This window comes from Vespa mandarinia, chromosome 2, assembly GCF_050613455.1.
Source record: "Vespa mandarinia isolate Hongniang chromosome 2, ASM5061345v1, whole genome shotgun sequence".
Classification (NCBI taxonomy): domain Eukaryota; kingdom Metazoa; phylum Arthropoda; class Insecta; order Hymenoptera; family Vespidae; genus Vespa; species Vespa mandarinia.
In genome coordinates this window covers 10,964,213-10,982,968 of record NC_140811.1, presented here as the reverse complement: position 1 = coordinate 10,982,968, position 18,756 = coordinate 10,964,213, and the positions used below count along the sequence as shown (strand labels likewise).

Genomic DNA, 18,756 nt, shown 5'->3' with positions numbered 1-18,756 from the left:
TTACTTGTCTTCGATAATGGTCTAAAGTATAAGCACAAAGTTATTGACTATTAATAAGAAATTAATTACATTCTTTTACCATATGGGTTACCATATCGAGGAATTTTGTTTTCGTTAGGCAAGTGTCCGATAAATTTATTAACTTGTGCATTAGTATTCAATAAATAAAATTAAAAAAACAATTTCGAACGGAACATAAGAATTCTACTCTTCTTTTGGCCTTGACTTTTCGACGGAAATTCCAACAACTATCCAAGCGACATCATAAAAGCTAAATTCCAGCGTTCAGAGCAAATCGTTCGAACGATATTAATAAGACGATTTTTAACATTTTTGGAAAATCATATTGTTCGATTTTATTAGGAGAAGTTAATAAATAAGCTCGCATTGAATATAGCAGTTTACTTGAAACGACAATTTGAATAATGTTGTTTATCACGTTAATGATATATTCGAAGAAAAATATATGAGACACATTTAGAAAAATAAAGTAGGCGGCCAGATTATATTGTCTGTTAAAAAATTTTATTTTTCTATGGGGAGACAGAAGAAGCGGAGACAGGATCCGAGAAAGTCGCTCGCGCGTGGACTCGATTGGAGACAGTGACATTGGTTAAACAACGCCGAGAGCTGTGTGATATTACGCAAGGTGAGCATTGTTTCTTTGTAACGAGCCATCGTAATAAGTCTCATTATCTTTCTAATAACTGATATTAACTTAGTGGATATATCTTTGATATCTTAGACTTATGGGCCACTAGTTTCATGAAATGAGCATGCATTTAAGGTATACGCTCTAATGATTGATAAAGATCCGCGTTTCGTAAAAATGCGATTACAATGCTTCGTCTTTTATTATATTTTTAATCGTTTACGCGAGAATATATAAAACGGATTTCTTTTGTTGAACATTTCTTTCAATAATTTTATAATTAATTGTTGGTTATTCATTGAAATCAAGCGTATCGATAAAGTGATCGACATTAAAAATGAAACGTATCAATAAATCCACCTTAATCTCGTTTCGTTGTTATGGAATCGACGAAGACTCCTTCATTTCCCGTTACTTTCTTTTCTCTCGAAAATAACTTTCGCGGTCGATCGTAAGAATGCATGCATATCTCAGCATACATGTTGAAATCAAAGAGTGCTTATTATTTGGTTCGAAACAAATGAAATTGGTTCGTTCTTATTTTTGACTACTTCAGGAATTTTGATTATTTCTTAGAGATAAAAAAAAAAAAATGAAAAAGAAAAAAAAGATAAAAGTCAGCATCGGTTTCGAACGACGCACTAACGTCAATGTTCCTTGCGTGTATCCGTGAATGGTGAAAGTGGCTGGCTGCTAGCTGACCAATCGGTTCATTGTGCGCGTTGCAGACGTTTCGCGGAAAGGGTCGACTTCCCGGTCTTCCGATTACGCAAGTGGACGAACCAGTTTTGGGCCAGGTCGCAAAACTCTTCCTTTCTATTCGATGTCACCCTTCCATTCTATTACGCTCGAAGGAACCTTAAATACTTTGGTACCTTCTTTATTTTCATCTGTACATGTATTTGTGTATTTTGTAGTTTATTTTTAACATTAATTTTATATAATTCGGTATTACATTAAGAGTATGTACGATTTCATGATATTGAATAAATTAATTTTGAATAAATAAATAATCATGTTATAATTATTTTATTTTAATCTTCAAATTCTTTTTTTATTTTCGTTTCGCAATATGGAATCGAGTGGGCGATTTAATCAGGTAACCGATAATTCGTTTCACGCGTATCCGTAAAATCGAAATTGCGAATAAGAGGAAATCTAGTAGACCGCTATCATTATTAAAAGAGAATTGGCTTGTTCTGCTCTAACGCCAATCATTCGAATAATAAAACAGAGTTTTCATTTATCACGAACGTTCAATCAGTCGAGCAGTCATCCAACACGTTCGATCTAAGAACACTAACGAATTACGTAAGTGTATGACCAAGACCATACGTGGAATTGATTCAGTCATTAAACATGATGACAAAACACCATTTGGTTAATTGTATTATTTTAACGCATTGATGTGACATACTTTTCAATAAAACTTTCTCGACAATATAATCGATTATGATTCGTATCTGTTCATTTTAAAATAAGTAGTCGAAGAGAACTTCGAATCACCTATGGACTGTAACGGATCACTTTGAATTGTTGTGTTTACTCGACTTTATGAAAACGCACGTATCTCCAACTTTCCTTGGCTACTTTTTCGACATTCCCGGGATGCTCGTCGTTTCCGCGTCTTCAAATTACGAAACTGGGCGAACCACTTTCTGGACATCTCTTCCTGGCTACAATTGTATTTCACCGCATGAAAGCAGCTATGGTGTCTGTGTCTCTCTCTTTCTTTTCTCATTCTCTTCCATCCATCTTCGAGAAAGTAGTAAGATTTTAAACGCATGTAATTGCGAGAAACAAAGTCATTCGAGCAAATGACAAAAAGTAAGAGCGCGAATTTTATACTGACGAGATCGGATAGCAGGTTCCTGTATGATTTTCTTGTAATGATTTCTATCAGCGGATAGAATATTGTATATTGTAACTGCTTTTCCGATGTAATGATCGATGCAAGAATAGTTTGATTGTATATTGATAAAATTGTAAACAAATGAGACTTGTATAGTTTTACGCAATTACGAATTGAATGAAATTATTAATATAATAATTATGAGAAAGTCGATAATTTTATTCATGTTTTAGCAACGCTTAAATCAAGATAATGAAAAGTGCTGAGTATATTGATTACAGATGAGCGTGGAACTAAGACTTATACGCTCGTGTGACACACAAACATACATAAGTTCGGCACATACGTTATATTAGAGAATTACATAAGTATTTCGTGCACCGAGTATTCATTAAAGAAAGATCAAACTTAATGATCAACGAAATCAATATTTCTTTTACACTGGCCCCTTTGATTAAACTTCTTGATTTCAACTTCTTTATTCTCACTTTATAGTTCTTAGGCATATACTTATCCATTTTTAGTAATGTTCATAGTTCACATGTTTAGAATTTGTATTCATGTATAGAATTTGTTAATTGATTTCTTTTAATAGAGGAATACCGCAATTAAAAGAATGATCGTTGTTTTAAGTATCCGAGACGTTTCGAACATTGAAAATGCAGAATTGTAATAACCACTTCCGTATACCTGTAGTCCGGCTGTTTCTATACTACGTTTACAGTAATCGCCATCTGAAACAATAAATGAAAAACATAAATCTGTAGAAGTTTTTGTTCGTGCGATCGATTTAGTCGGTTGTTAATCGGTATGATCAGGATTGTTTCAAAAATCTTCTCTCTGGTCTTTAAAATTGCTTATAGTTTCGCAGTTCAGTAAATTGATCAGTTTTAAAGATCGAAATATCTATTTAAATAAATATCTATTCGAATACCCATTAGACCATAGTTATTTATAGTAATATCGGATACGTTGATTTTTTTTCTAAATGTGGATTAAATAAATATGTATAATATTGAATACTTTAATCTACATATCAGTCTTGTTGGTTCATAGATTCAGATAATGTTCAGCTTGAGGATCGAATGGGAAGCTCTACGAAACTTCGGAATTCGTACAATCTAGATAAAAAAAACTCGAGGAGATACGATAGGAGTCGCGGGATAAAGAGTCGAGTGGTACTCGTTTCTCGGCCTACTTCGATGTTACCGATTTACACAACGTATTCGTTTGAAGAAACTTTCCAAGTAAAATTCACGAGGTAAGAGAATCAAAAGGGTTCTTCGCGAAGTCGATCGATACAAGTCACGTACGCATCTGTACTTTCCATCGGAATCGCTTATGAGGAGACGGTCTTTTCATTTTTCTTTCGACATTCGATTTCAGCAAGTTTATATTCTCTTCATATATATTGAAAATATTCAGTATACATTTATTTCCATACGTACTAAATAAGAACACTCCATAACAAGTTAATTATTTGTAAAATCTTCAACTCCATCCTTGGTCCAGTTTTATAGTTCCGTGAATATAAATTGTCTTTTATCGGAATTACCATTAGAAAATATTTAACTTCCAAGAGAGTAATATTTATGGGACAGAAAATAGTGTGTTGTGTGTATAGTACGAGAATCTCGTATAAAGGCTAACAGACGGTATTCGGTTTACCATTCCTAGAATCTATGACTAGGAAATCAAATTTAAAAACTTTCCTTTAAAATCGATTTACTCTTTTGGAAAGAAAAAATTGTAAGATTAAATATCAACATATACGAATATTCTTGTTCCGTATAGCTGTATAGACGAACAAAGACCTACGTAGAAGGGAAAAGGAGAAAGGAAAATCTACGCTTGGCATTCCAAGTCGAGGAGGAGTTCAGAAGCTCTGCTAGAATCGAGAGTGAACGCAATTTTGACGTTGGCTCACGTAAGAAAATACGGAAGAGGTGCGCGCGCGCGCGTGCGCGCGTCCACAAGAGTTCTCTCGCCATTCACTCACTCGTTTTGTTGCAGGATACATACATGCAGGAACGTCCGAGGTGCGTCACTGACTGAATTGCATGGATGGTTATGAGTTTTTAAGGTGCAACGTGCAATGGAAACGAGAGTGGAATCGTCGAACGTGTCTCACGACTATAGTTTCCCTCCTTTCCTCTCTTTCTCTCTTTTTCTTTTACTCCATTTCTATCGCTATCACACCTTTCTTCCTTCTCACACTCTTTTACATTACCAGAGACTACTCCGATTTCGAAATTTTTCAATCCCACAAGTCCCAGAACTTTACGATCTGTTATCTAGATCGGTGACCGAGCTCGCGTTTCTATGTTTATACGGAAATAAAATCGATCTGTTTTGTTTTTTTCTTCTTTTTTTAATCCTGGCACGAACAAATTTAAAAAGTATTTTTCTTAAAAATATGGAATATTGATCATCCTCAAAACTCGTGCAATGCTCCACATTACAAATTTGTTGGATAGTGCTAGTTACTCAAGTTCGAATTTGGTGAACGAGTGATCGCATAAGATGAGAAAGGTACACTAGCTCGATAATTCTAATAATTTTAACGGTACAGTAGCGTATCGTAATTTAATCGTGTGTGTCGTCACATGAAGGAGTATTTGTAGCGTTAGCCGGTAAGTAGTACGTGGGAATCGCAACCTTCAATCTGTTACGGTAGGATATTGCATAATTTGTAACAAGTTACTAGTAGTGGTAAACACGTCACGAGAATTAGATTTGTACATTTTACGCGTAATAGTTAAAGGAAATATGGTTTATAAACAAAATAAAAAATAAAAAAGGTTATAAAAAATATTGGATTAATTTTAATTATATAAGATAATTTTTGTTAAGAAAATTTTCTTACCGTAAGACCAACCAACAACCTCACCGGTTCTTAGATTCTCTGTTCTCAACCAGTCCTCGAGTGGTCTGAAATATTCTCTTAAAGCTGATCCATCCAATCTGTTTTCTCCGATCGCTTGTTCGAGTGTTTCTTGCCATGGCATTGATGAGCCCTTTTCCATCAAGTTTCTGTGATAAACGGATTTATTTCGTTAGAAACTTTTTTGATGAATTACGTCGATTTATATTATATTTTCTAAGATGGATACCTTTCATATCACATGCATACATGACTATATTTTGATATATTGACGAAATTTTTTCTTATATTCGGAGAGAGTATTAATTAAATACATTTTAAACAGTTTTTATTTTGTTTGTAATAAATCGAAACTTTCCAGATTCGATATTTACATGGCATCTCCATATCACAATAGAACTCGAGTCGTTTCTCAAGATAAAGAAGCGTATATACGCGTATACGGTTAACTTCTTATCGAGAAAAAGTAAGAAAGGCGTTGTTCGCACACACTGTATAATTAGGCCCATCCGTGAATAATTAGATCGAGCTACATTTACTTACCTAGTCCTGCGATGCAACAATGCGTAATTTTATCATCACAGCTTTATATATATATGTACGTAACGAGTGAGCAACGAGTGAGCGTGTTTCATTTTCTTTCGTTTAAAATTACTTGCTTTGAATCGTATAGTCGTTGAGAATCCTGCATATCCAATTAGGTTTGTGCGAATTCTACGTGTTAACAAAATAATCTTTGTTGTTAAATTAATTTTTTGAGATGGCTTCTTTTTTTATTCATCATAACTTTATAATCGACTAAATAATAAACAAATTATGCGATTACTTTTAATCTTTCTATCTATTTTTCTTATAATGTATATATTATGTTATTCAATCGTGCTCTGCTCTTTATTATAATTTTATTCATGGAAACATCTTGTTTCAAAATTTTTGTTATTTGTCGTTCATATTTGTTTAAAGAGATGCAATGATGCCAAATACGGACACGAACGTATCGCGTTGGATCGAATATAAAAAAAGCTAGAAAAATGAACGGATTTTTGTTCAATGTATAACACGTTTATTTAATAATACTCGACAACTTTGAGAAGTAAAAGCGATGAATTACAATGTAACTGGACCGATTCAGCGAGGGAGTCGTTCTCTGTTACGATGTGACGTCTAATTCTGTTGGCGTGCGTACGCCCTCGTATAATATAAACTTGCTTTCCTTGGAATTTCCTTGAAATTTTCCTCACGTCGATGTCTACCTCGTTAATAATTCTGTCTTTGCACGACCTCGAAATTTTGTTTTGTTGAATATCGTAGCCTATTTTCGAGCGTAAGCATTCGATTAAAAGATTTCATAAAAAAATCTCGTATTTGTATCGAAATGAAACAATTAGAAATTTATTGATTCATCATATCTCCTAGTTCTATTAAACAAACGTTTTCCTTTACGTAGAAACGTCGTTCGAAGTCATTCAAATAAAGTCATTCGAATGTAGTTTGAAACATTTGAAATCGTTGCACAGTATACTGCCGAGAGAATGGTGCAATTTTACTCGATAAAGATGCTTTTTAAGAAGCCGCGAAAAGTATAATTTCGTTCGGTAACGAGCTACAAAATAACAAACATTTCTATTTTTTATGGGTTTTGATATTTGCTCTTGAGAATGATCGAGCAAATGAGAAACATTAAAAGTGTTAATATCAATGTTTTCTCGAGCTTTTACGATCGTTCGTTTTTTTCTTTTAAAGTGAAAATGTGAAATATATGATTACATAAAACAATGATAAAAAATTAATATTATATAAGAAATCTTTTTTTCTTATTTAGAGTAGAGAATTAAAAAATTCTTTTGGGAAGCAAACAAAATGACAATTATACAAAAGTTTCTTATCAATATTAAAACGACATACAATACATTCGTCTATACGTTCTCAGGTGAGTTCCGGTTCTTGTATATAATGTAGAAAAAGAAAACGGATAACTTTCTTCGTGGGAAACTGTTCGATTGGCAAAAAGGAATTCGGTATGTCGGGAAGGTTCCCCTCTCTTTCGTGAAACTAATTTATGTTGATCTCATAATTTCCGGTACTCGACGAGGAGTATGCTCGTGCCTCGTGCTCGTGCTCGCGCGCGCCTGTTCTAGCGAAATCAGACACTTTCTTACCGTCGCAAGAATTTCGTAACACGGGATGCTGAGAGCATGGCTCATTATGCGTGTCGCATGTGCTGTTAGCATCGATCGTACGAACGAATCTTTTCATACCATCGAGAAAGCACCTATCGATTTGTAATATTTTTTGCAAATTAAAAGAGTACCTTCCAAGATTTAATATAATTTTATAATCTATTTCTTTCTTCTGCTATCGTATACATTTATAAATTTGTATATTTATAATATTAATATCATATCATCTCTATTGGAAGATAACAAACATTTAATTAAAAAATAAAATAATTACGTTCAATCTATCGAGGAGTTTATCGTTCCACTCGAGGAAGCTCGAAATAAAATCGTGTGCGTTCGTGCGCATGCTGTTACTTACGCAGTGAAAACGGAAATGTAACCTATAACAAACTGCTTACATTCTACTCTCTCTCTCTTTCTCTCTTTCTCTTTCTTTCTTTCTCTTACTTTCTCGCTCTCTTCGAATGTCTCTAGTTTCTTTGTTTTTTACATGGACGATCGTTTTACACATATGGCGACACATAGTTTTTTTCTTCTTCTTCCTTTCTAGTTGCGGCGATGATTGTTGAAAGTTATTTTTATATTTGATTATTTGAAAATTTATTTCGCGAGCTGTATACTGCATAAGACGAGAGTTTTAAATCGATTTTCGATTACAGAAAGTTAAGGCGATGCCTTGGAACAAGTATATATATATATATATATATATATATATATATATATATGTATATTATGTATATATATGTATATATGTATATTATGTATATATATGTATATATGTATATTATGTATATATATGTATATATAGGCATGCGACTGATCCGTCACTCTTATCTAGTCGTTTCCAAATTCTACTTAATTAATCCGTAAAAACATTTTTTTTAAGTCGATGACCGACTGATATATATATGTCTTTGTTTCTCTTCCAAAAAGAACAGATATATTCTTACCGCAATAATTTTAATCTATCGTTGAAAATGGATCACGTAAGTAAATGATTATAATTATTTACTTGCTTAGTAGAACGATTGCTATATACATCGAAATTTTCGGTCCAACTTTCACGTCTTTCTTCGTATATTATTACTTCGATTTCGTTTCGTTCTTTGATTTATTTACGTTGTATAAGATATCGCTATGTAACAAGATCAGCTTTAGAAAATGGTATGATAGACCGTAATTTCGATAGTTTCATCTTTGTGACAAAAGTCGAAGGACGAGAGTTGCTGGCTATCCGCAGCGAAATTGCGAAATGAAATAAAGGTTTTCCTCTCGGTGACCCAGATAGACGTCGAATACCGGAGATTGCCGCCGAAGTAGGCGATCTGATCGATGATCGATCTGACGGTGATTATTGTGAGTCTCCTCGATAGATTGGATTATTCTTATACTACGTACTTTTCAGTCTGTAACCTTGGCTGATTCACTTCCCGTTTTATGTAGAAATTGTATATCTATAACTACATTTACCTATATTATATACGTATAATACAGTAATTAAGAAAAAGAATATTATCCTTCAAAGTATTTCGTAATTTCCTATGATTAATACTTTTTGTCAATTAATCGTGCAGATTAGCTTTAAAATGAATAGCAGCACATACTTATTCTTTTATAAATTATGAATCATATGAATTTTAAGAGCGTTTTGAAAAATTGTCTTATTTATGCCATATCGAAAGAATGCTGTTCGATTTTGTTGTAATATGTAATAATGTGTAAAAATCTACATGGACAAATAGATTTTTGTGGCTGGTTTGTCGTATCCAATGAATTTTAACCTTGAATTTTAATGAAACTGAAATGTCAAGACCCGGGTTAAAATGGTTGGCCTAACTAGATTCGGGTAATAATTTCGTGGCTTTAGCTAATTAAGGCAAGCGATATATACAGATAGCTGACATTTTAAAAATCGGACTACGGCAGGATAATAGATCAACGAAGATGAGAAATATTTGTAGAAATGAGATAATCATGTTATGCATATTTAAGTAGTATATAGATATAGGTATGTGTTGCCTGAAGAGATGACTGTAAATTTCTTAAAAAATATTCTACCAAAATTCATGATCTAATTTACAAAGCTAATTATATACCAATATTTTGATTATATAATAATTGTACCAGAATTAGAAAGTGTATCGGTGATAGATATCTTGATTTTATTCGTTTTTTGATTTGACGATAAATAGAGGTGTTCGGCCTAATGACTTTTTTCATTTTCTTTCTGCTTTTTTAAATTTTTTTATTTACAATCTCACGATCGTGTACGGCAGTAGAGCGTGTAAATGAGAATGTTCGTTTTCCTCGTGAAATGCGCTCAATCCAAGCAGTTCCCGCGATTTATCGCTTTCCACCATCTTAGAAGGAACCAGTGAAGGTTCGAAGTTTCCAAGTAATGGACGTTGGGGATGGAAGAGACGGTATCATTGAACCGTTTCTTTCTCCAGTTTCCCTTCTCTCGCTTTGCCCATTGTCTTGTTTGTCACGATTCATATTCTTTCTTCTTCCTTCGTCCGCTCGGAGAGTTACACGAATGCGTTAGATAATTTTATCGACGCGAGATCGAGACACATAATAATAAGAACATTGCTTCATTGTACGGAAATATTCGATGTAAATTCGTCGGATCCATAGGCATAAATAATACAGTGCTTTGTCTGAGAATTTCGATTACATAAAGAAAAAGTTTCGTGAATATGTTAGGTGACGTTTTAAACAAATGGTTGAGAATGAAATCATAATAGAATTTTGTCCTATATCTAAAATATGTTTTTTAAACACATTTCAAAAAATGAAAAAAAAAAAAAATAGAAAGTAAAACCGAGGCTACTTAATTTATAAACGGGTCTGGCATTTTTCTCGTTTCGTACTTTCATCGCGTGAATATTTACTACTTATTTCGTTTCTCAATTTCATCAGAATTTTTATATTATTCGTATAATATTAATATGAAGGTATATTTACCCGAGAAGTCTTCCAACTTCGGGACTTCTATAAAAGTCACATTTATGCAGTGGTCTTCGTGGATCATCGGGAAATCTTTGACCTGCAGCCTGACATAGAGCACGGTAGATTTGGAATTGAAGGATTCCAGCCACGAAATTTCTGTAAATATAAACAAAACGATATATCGATGGACACAAAAAAGTAACTTGAGTATGACACTTTCGAATGGTTGAAAACATATTATTTCTAATAAAGTGCATGAGATTATTTAAATATAGATATGTCATTATTATTTTTTATAAATGTAATATATAAATAATTTAAAAATTTTCCTGATGAAGTTTTTGATAAAAATAATATTTGTCAACGAATTATAAAATCCAATGATCTAGCTTGAAACGTTTCCGTGAATTTTGAAAAATGATTTTCAAAGTCAGGGCTATCGAGGTGAAGCTCTATTCTCGGTCTCTTTTCGTCGAGTAATTCGATGCCATCGTCAATACTTATCTTTCTCTAATAGATTGATTCTACGATAGCAAGAGAGAAAGAGAGTGTCTATATATGGTTATATATACGTGTTTGTGAGATGGGGTCATCCTGAATACGAGCACGCGAAGACATCAGCGTTTCACTGAGATTCCTCATCGGCAGTGACCTTTACGTAATGGCGATGGAGGTAGATCGAAATCGCGAATGTCGTTTCTACTTTCCACAATTAAGGTATGATTTTAAATGGTTAAGCGATCATTTTATTACTCGAATATGTTGCGACCGATTTTTCTCTCTTTATTTTTCCTCTTTAACATCCAATACATCTAAATTTTCGACAATGAGCTCACAATTTTATTGATTTTCATTGTCTTTGAGAATTAGGATGTAGAAGTAGTTAATTAAGATCTTGAGTTCTGATTGGGAAAAATCGAAGTAATATTTAATTTATTTTTCTTTTTTTATATCTATATACAACATTATCACTTTTTCGCGTAAAAGAATATATAATTCGTGCTCTTTCGCGAACGTTGAAAGTAAAACAGTGACGTTTTCAATTTGAATTATACACGATAGCGTAATATCAAAAAAGAAACCGAGGAAGTGAAAATATGTCATTTAATAAAATCAAAGATCGTTTGAAGTTTTATTGAGTGACCTTTCGCGAACGTGCTCATGTTTCTAAGAGAATGTAGGCGAGTGTACTCGAGGTATTATAAAAACAGTGAATTTAATTTGATCTTGATTTCCTCGAGGGAAAGAAAATATAGCTGTCTCGTTTGTCTTACTATTAGATCAGGTTTACATGCATCAATGAGTTTGAGATCTTCGCCGTGAATGGCGAACCGTGATTCATCCATTTACATTGATGATCCAGCTCCATTCACAATCGGAAATCAACTAGAAAAATTGTTGGATCGTCGATAATTCGTCCACGTTTTTTCGTGCTCAAATAATCTCACGATTTCAAATGAATGCGTGCTTGCCAGCTTTAAGGAGGATGTTACCTGACTTATATTGATATTTTTTACATGTTATATATACATTTTACATCGTTGTTTTTTACGCCTTGTAAACATTGCGAAAGTCAGTTGCGTAAAGTTTGAGAATTTTGCCAGTTGTACGATTCTAAACGCGGAAGTCGTTTAACGTGGCTGGTAAATTTGCAATAGAAAATGAAGATCTTATAAACAGGAAAATAAGGTGCTGAAACGAAATAGTAAATGAGAATGCAAGAATTAGTAGGATTGTTCCGGTACTTTTATTAATCATGCTAAAGTATTCACGGCGAAAGGTTGAGTCGTTCTTTTGCATAAATATATACATATGTATCTATAAATAGAGTAATAGTTGCTAAGTAATTACATAGTATAATCGTAAAAGGGGTGATCATAGAATATCGGCAAATTCTGATAAAGAAAAGATATTACTCGAATCTTTTCGAATATGACTTATTCATAATTTTCGCTTTCATATAAGAAAGAAATAAAAGCATATCTTACACGGTAGAGAATAAAATGGGGATCGCAACGCTCGCCTTGTCGATCCGCGTATCCCACGAAAGGGAGTAATGGTTTATGTAGCAGTGCGATCGTAGAGAGATAAATCGTAGGTGAGCTTGTCTCGGGGTATGTAACGTGCCATAACTATAGCACGATAGGCAAACGGCTCTTGCTTCTGTCTAGAGCCGTTTGCCTATAGACGTGGATATATGTATCTGTGTATCTGCGATCTGAGTTAGATGAAGGAAGAAACGAAAATGAAACCGTGACAGAGAAAGAGAGAGGATGGTTGATGACGTGGGATCGACGCTCGATTCGTGCCGATCGTTGGACTTGTTTCATGCGATCGAGAGCTAAGAGAAAAATGAAATTCTCTTTGTACATTTTGTTAGTACAATTGTTTCTAAGATTACTGCTAATGCTACCTACATAACATTAGCTTAACTCTAGACCAGTTTTATTAAAGAAAATCGAATATTTACAACATTTGAATATTTAATTATCTCAACTTTTTTGAAAATTTTCCCTCTGATTCAACGCATAACGTGGGAAGATCTCATCTATTTAAAGATATGATAGTTAATTAGAATTGTCGAACACTTTTGTAAACGTAAAGGAAGGAAAGAAAAAATGATCGAAGAAAGGAAGCGGAGAAAAAAGTCACATTGACAACCAGAACACGGACTTTCGCTTTTTTTTTGTAAACCTCTTAGAATCAAAAATATCGTACTTATTACGCATCGGGAAGATCAAAGACATTTGTGCAAAGCTTTCAATTTTTTAATTGTTATTGTCAAATGTATACCTCCTTCTGGAAAGTGTCTTTTACTGAAACTTGTATTATTGCGCAAGAATCACCATGTCAAGATGCATTGATTCTATTTATGTGCGATGACTACAAGCTTTACGATTTATGCGAAGAGGGAAGAAAATTCTGAGATCGATCGGTAGTAAGAGAGAGGCGCGAAATGAACGGTTCTTGTTGGACGAGTGTAATAGCGATTGGAACGAAAGAATTCTCCCTCTCTTTCTTTCCATCATTTTTTGTAACAGATCGAAATATAGAAAAAAATATTGACGACTACAACGACAACGACGATAACGATGACGAAGAGAACGAAATCTAAAAGAGAAAGAGAGAGCGGGTGTGTATGTGGGGGACCAATCCCTATCTCTTTCGTTCTCACTCTCTCGCTCGTTTCCTCGTTCGAGTCTGTTCCAAAGGGGAGTGGTGGGACCATCGTCGTTCGAAGTGAACAAAGAGGTGTAATGTGGGGGGTATATGGCGTGCTCTTGGGCCCGGGGTCCGTATTGCGAAGGCGAAAGTGTGCCGTGTATATAAGGCCCCGAACGAACAGCAATCAGCATCCAGTTCACTCCTGGACGTACCCAGAACATCGTGAGAGCCAAAATGAGAATCCTGGTACGTCGAGATTATCCGAGAAGCGGTCCTTCGAGAAACGCGAAAGCATAGATCGATTATAACGCGCCAGTGAAAAGAACAGGCAAAAGTTAATTCTGAAAATATCGGAAATATTCGGGAAAGTGACGATCGATTTGGTGGAAAAATAATTCGCGAAATAAAGCTGATTATCGTTATTTATCGTTAATTTGTCTGTCAATTGTCTCAATTATTCGACCAATCATCCGTTTTGGAAAAAATCGTAAATCTCGGTATTTTCGGAATCACCGATCAAGAAGATTCGAACATAATCGAATTTGTCCATATTTTTTAGATCTATTTAGCGGTAGTCGCTCTTATATTCTCGGTCGTTTGGGCCGAGGAAGCCGGAAAAGCGGCGGAAGACAAGAGCGTGGCATCAAAGAAGCAGGAGAAGCGTGGCCTTCTTGGTCTTGGATATGGCTATGGCTATGATGCTGGATATGATGTCGGATCGGCTGGACATGGTGGTGTGGAATTGGGCCACGGATATGGTGGAGGATATAGCGGAGGGTACGACGGCGGATATGGCGGAGGGTATGGTGGCGGACACGAGCACGTTAAGACCGTGACCGTAGTTAAGAACGTAGCCGTGCCATATCCCGTGGAGAAGCACATTCCTTATCCGGTGGAGAAGCCAGTACCAGTCCCTGTAAAAGTTCCAGTACCACAACCCTATCCGGTAGAGAAGCATGTGCCTTATCCAGTGAAAGTTCTTGTCAAGGTCCCAGTCCACGTGCCACAGCCTTACCCTGTCGAGAAGAAAGTTCCCTACCCAGTACATGTTCCCGTAGATAGGCCCTACCCTGTCAAGGTCTTGGTTCCGCAACCCTACCCGGTTGAAAAGCAGGTACATGTTCCTGTAAAGGTCCCAGTACCACAGCCCTACCCCGTTGAGAAACCCGTTCCCTATCCAGTCAAGGTTCCCGTCCATGTACCAGCACCCTATCCGGTCGAAAAACTCGTACCCTATCCAGTGAAGGTACCAGTTGATCGTCCGGTCCATGTCCCAGTTCCCAAACCCTATCCAGTTCACATTGAGAAGCCTGTACCTTACCCAGTTGAAAAACCAGTGCCCTATCCCGTAAAAGTACCTGTTGACAGGCCCTACCCAGTGACCGTTGAGAAGCCCGTAGCCGTTCCAGTGAAAGTACCTGTACCTCAGCCCTATCCGGTAGAAAAGCCAGTACCATATCCGGTGGAGAAGCCTGTACCATATGCGGTCAAGGTGCCAGTCGACAGACCGTACCCGGTACATGTCGAAAAACCGGTACCATACCCAGTTGAGAGACCAGTACCGGTTCCAGTAAAGGTACCGGTAGCTGTACCAGTCCATCATGGTGGTTACGAGAATAGTTATGGTGGTTACGAGGGTGGAAGCGATGGATATCACTATGGTCATCATTAATCGATCAACAGGCATAACTCCCTCATCATTAGTGGCTTCTAGGTCGAGGACGATCGACGACGACAACGACGAGGAATCAGCTTGATATCCAGCATTTCTCATAGTATATTACGCATAATAGGTATGTTGTTGGCGTCGTCATCGTCATCATCGTCGTTGAGCTGCACTTCGATAGACACGCACTTGTACCTGGATCCGATATCTCGATGAGAGAGGTTCGTTACGAGTTTGTATCGGATTTCGATCGTATCCTCGAGATCGGTCGTAATAATAAAGAATAAAAAGAAATCCGGAGCCCGCGGCACAGCGACGTGTGCCAAGCTAAAGAGGGAGAAAAAAAAATTAGTTAAGATGCTCGAGCTTTTTAGTGAAACGCGTTCTCTCCCTTATCTTACTTTTGTACCGAGATAGCAAAGTATGTATTTTTTTTTATATAAAATAATATAATTGTGACAGAAAATTACTCATGCTCTCGTTATTTCTTTCCTACTATATTCCTGTATCTCTTTTCGTTTTATTTTAAGTAGTTCAATGAACATTGAACTATTACAAAATTTATACAAATATGTTGAGAAGATGACAAAATTTTCTATTTCCTATTGGGGGACGTAACGTTACGTAAGATTAATGCTTGAAATTATTACGTTGCCACACGATGAAGGAGAGCCATTTGAAAAGCATGTAGAGAGAAAAGGAAGCGAGCAACGGTGACGTTACCTTCTTTCACGGTACGTGCAGCTTTCCAATGAAAACTTTCGTTTTTCGAGGAGACTTACACATCGATATGTTCGTACGTATGTATATCTTGAGAGAAGTGATCCTATCGGTGTCACGAAATTGAGTGAGACATCGCTGACCCACTTGATGGCCTCTGCCAAGTTGTTTTCCTTAAAATCGATAAACGATTACCCTCTCAACTCCTTACTCTTCGTGTGGCCATCATTTTTATGCATCTCATCATTTTTCTTTCCCTTATTCAGTTTCTGAGAAATGTACGAGACTATCGACTGCAGACGGTGCGTCTTTCTGACCCAGTTTTTACTTGGTATAATAATAGAGATGATACGTTGAAAAGAATTCTATAATTTACGAGCTCGCGTAATAAATCTTATACCGAAAATGAAGATAAGTATAATGGAAGCGATGAAAGCGTAATAATTTCAGTTAACTTCGAATGTCTATTTGACGAATATCGATGGTCTTAAGAAATATGTGTTTCATGGACGTATAATATAAATATATATGTATTAAGAAAAGTCTATGTAAAATTAATGCGTTTATGTAAAAATATACGTAATCATTATTCCGATCTTGAGCATTCAATAAAACGTAGGAAGATTGAAGGAAAAATATCTATCGGTCCTTGCTCCACTTTGCTCGTATAAGAGGAATCAAGACGATTTGATTGCCTTTGCCACTCGATTTACAAGTGACTTGTTCATGGAAGAGGTGTTATGTAATCCGACCATTAGCGCACGCGACAACGAGACAGAAAGTAAGTATTCCCTTCGCCACGAAACAAGCGATCCTTCCGTTAGAAGCTAATTCCTTCCTCTTGTCCTTTTATTTACTTATGATACACGGTTTTACTTTTACCTATTTCTCCTCTGTTAATCTTTTTTTCTCATCAATTTCCTTCTATTTGCTAATTCATTTTTGTATATAAAAGTAAAATATTTAACGATTCATTGACAATGAATTAGCGTGTAAAATGTCGAATGAAATTGTTAATTTTTTATTATACTTTCATCTACATTTTATTTATTATCTTTTACCGACTGATCTACTACGGTGACAACAAGAATCACTTGATGCATCATGTCGGTAAGAAAGTACTTCTCACTTTTCAACGGACGCTAATCCTTGACTTGATAATACTGTTTTGTACCCTTTATTTAATTAAAAATAAACAAATAAAAATTAAACATTTATATAAATCAAAATTAATGAAAAGAAAAAAATATTAAAAAAAAAAAAATTCTAAAAACAAAATGTTCACAGAAAAGAACAGAAAGGATATTACTTAAAATATAAAGATAGCAATGACAAAATCAAAGCAATTAAAATAGCTAAACGCCAAAATTTGTGTTCACCGTGGCATACGCTGTATTTCTTATTGTATAATAGAAAAAAAAGATATTCCTTGATCCTTTAGCTTGGTTGCTAAATATCCGGCTAGTATGTGTCGAGAATTGACTACAAGATAGATACGATACGTGAAGTTCGAGATAATATGGTACATCATGATATCTAGGCTTACATTGTTAGAGATAATATTAAATGCGAAGATAATCATGCCTTTGAGACATCATATCTACTTGTTGAGGTAAAAGAACTGAGTTTCTTCGTGAGAAGTAAACGTACGATTTCTTTTTTACGGAAGCTTCTTTAATGTGAAAAATAATATTCTATTTTGATTAAACTTTCTTCTATTTTTTTTTTGTAATTAAAGAAACGTGATTTAAGTAAATAATTCTTGCAGATAACTAATGTAAATAATTCAGGATAGAGAAGTATTTTTAAATATTATTTTATGCAGAAGACACTCTTAGAGTACTTTTAATTTGTGTAAAAATTTCCAATTCTGTTTGTAGAAAAACATATATCTAAAGAAACACAATATGGGGAAACGTACCATCTAGGTATTTTAATCTTAAGAAAGTATAAACGCTGTTTATACTTGGCATGGCATGGTAAGGTACAATTTGATCATTCATAAAATTAAATCTCATTTTATAATGAGAAAACAAGCTTCTCGCGGAATCTAGCCAATTGTCAATACTTCGTGCTCTCACCGTAGCGTGTTCTCCTATCATTCGAAGGCATCGAATGAACGATCGTGATCGTGTATGTACCGTGCAGTTAATTACATCTATAACACCATTACCATAGAGCATTAAATGCTTGGCACGAAACGAGATTTCGCTTAGCGTATCTAAAAGAAATTTGAAACGTATACTAACAGCGATACTATCTTCTATCTGTCGAGAAACTGTGAAATGGTTCGAAGGAATGCAATTGATCTTTTTCATATTATCAATTGCCATATTTCAATTATCATTGAAAAATATTATCAATGATTTCGAAAGAAACATGTGCATTTAAAATGGGGATACGTAGAAATATACTTAGCATGGGGTTGATATTAGTATTAAAAATATACTCTATATTTCTCTGTTACTATTTTTGTTATATTTTTCTATTAGTTCTTTCATTGATACGACTACAAAGAGACAAATTCTCTAAACAAGTTTGATAATCGTCAAGAATATACTACGCCGAGCCGAGAAAATAGAGGTTCATGAAAAAGAGACTCTACCAAAACGAGTAGTCGATAGAAACAGGACATATCGTCTACGTATCTCTCGTGCATCACAATCCGATGTTTTTTTTTGAAGC

The 18,756-nt window shown here is 35.0% G+C and overlaps 2 protein-coding genes across 2 annotated transcripts in view; one reads left to right on the top strand and one right to left on the bottom strand.

Moving 5' to 3' along the window:
- Positions 1 to 518: 518 nt before the first annotated feature.
- The window catches only part of Ance-3 (angiotensin-converting enzyme Ance-3), a 33,522-nt gene continuing 15,284 nt past the window's right edge, over positions 519 to 18,756 (bottom strand). Inside the window, exons 11-13 of the mRNA XM_035872793.2 lie at positions 10,536 to 10,676; positions 5,371 to 5,537; positions 519 to 3,238 (exon numbers count right to left, since the gene is read on the bottom strand). Coding sequence (XP_035728686.1) covers positions 3,093 to 3,238; positions 5,371 to 5,537; positions 10,536 to 10,676 — 454 coding nt within the window. The 3' untranslated portion in view covers positions 519 to 3,092. The remainder of the gene's footprint in view (positions 3,239 to 5,370; positions 5,538 to 10,535; positions 10,677 to 18,756) is intronic.
- On the top strand, positions 13,774 to 15,820 carry LOC118444792 (uncharacterized). Its single transcript, XM_035873429.2, has 2 exons — positions 13,774 to 13,931; positions 14,245 to 15,820. The coding sequence occupies exons 1-2, from the start codon at positions 13,920 to 13,922 to the stop codon at positions 15,355 to 15,357; spliced, it is 1,125 nt and encodes a 374-aa protein (XP_035729322.1). The 5' UTR covers positions 13,774 to 13,919; the 3' UTR covers positions 15,358 to 15,820.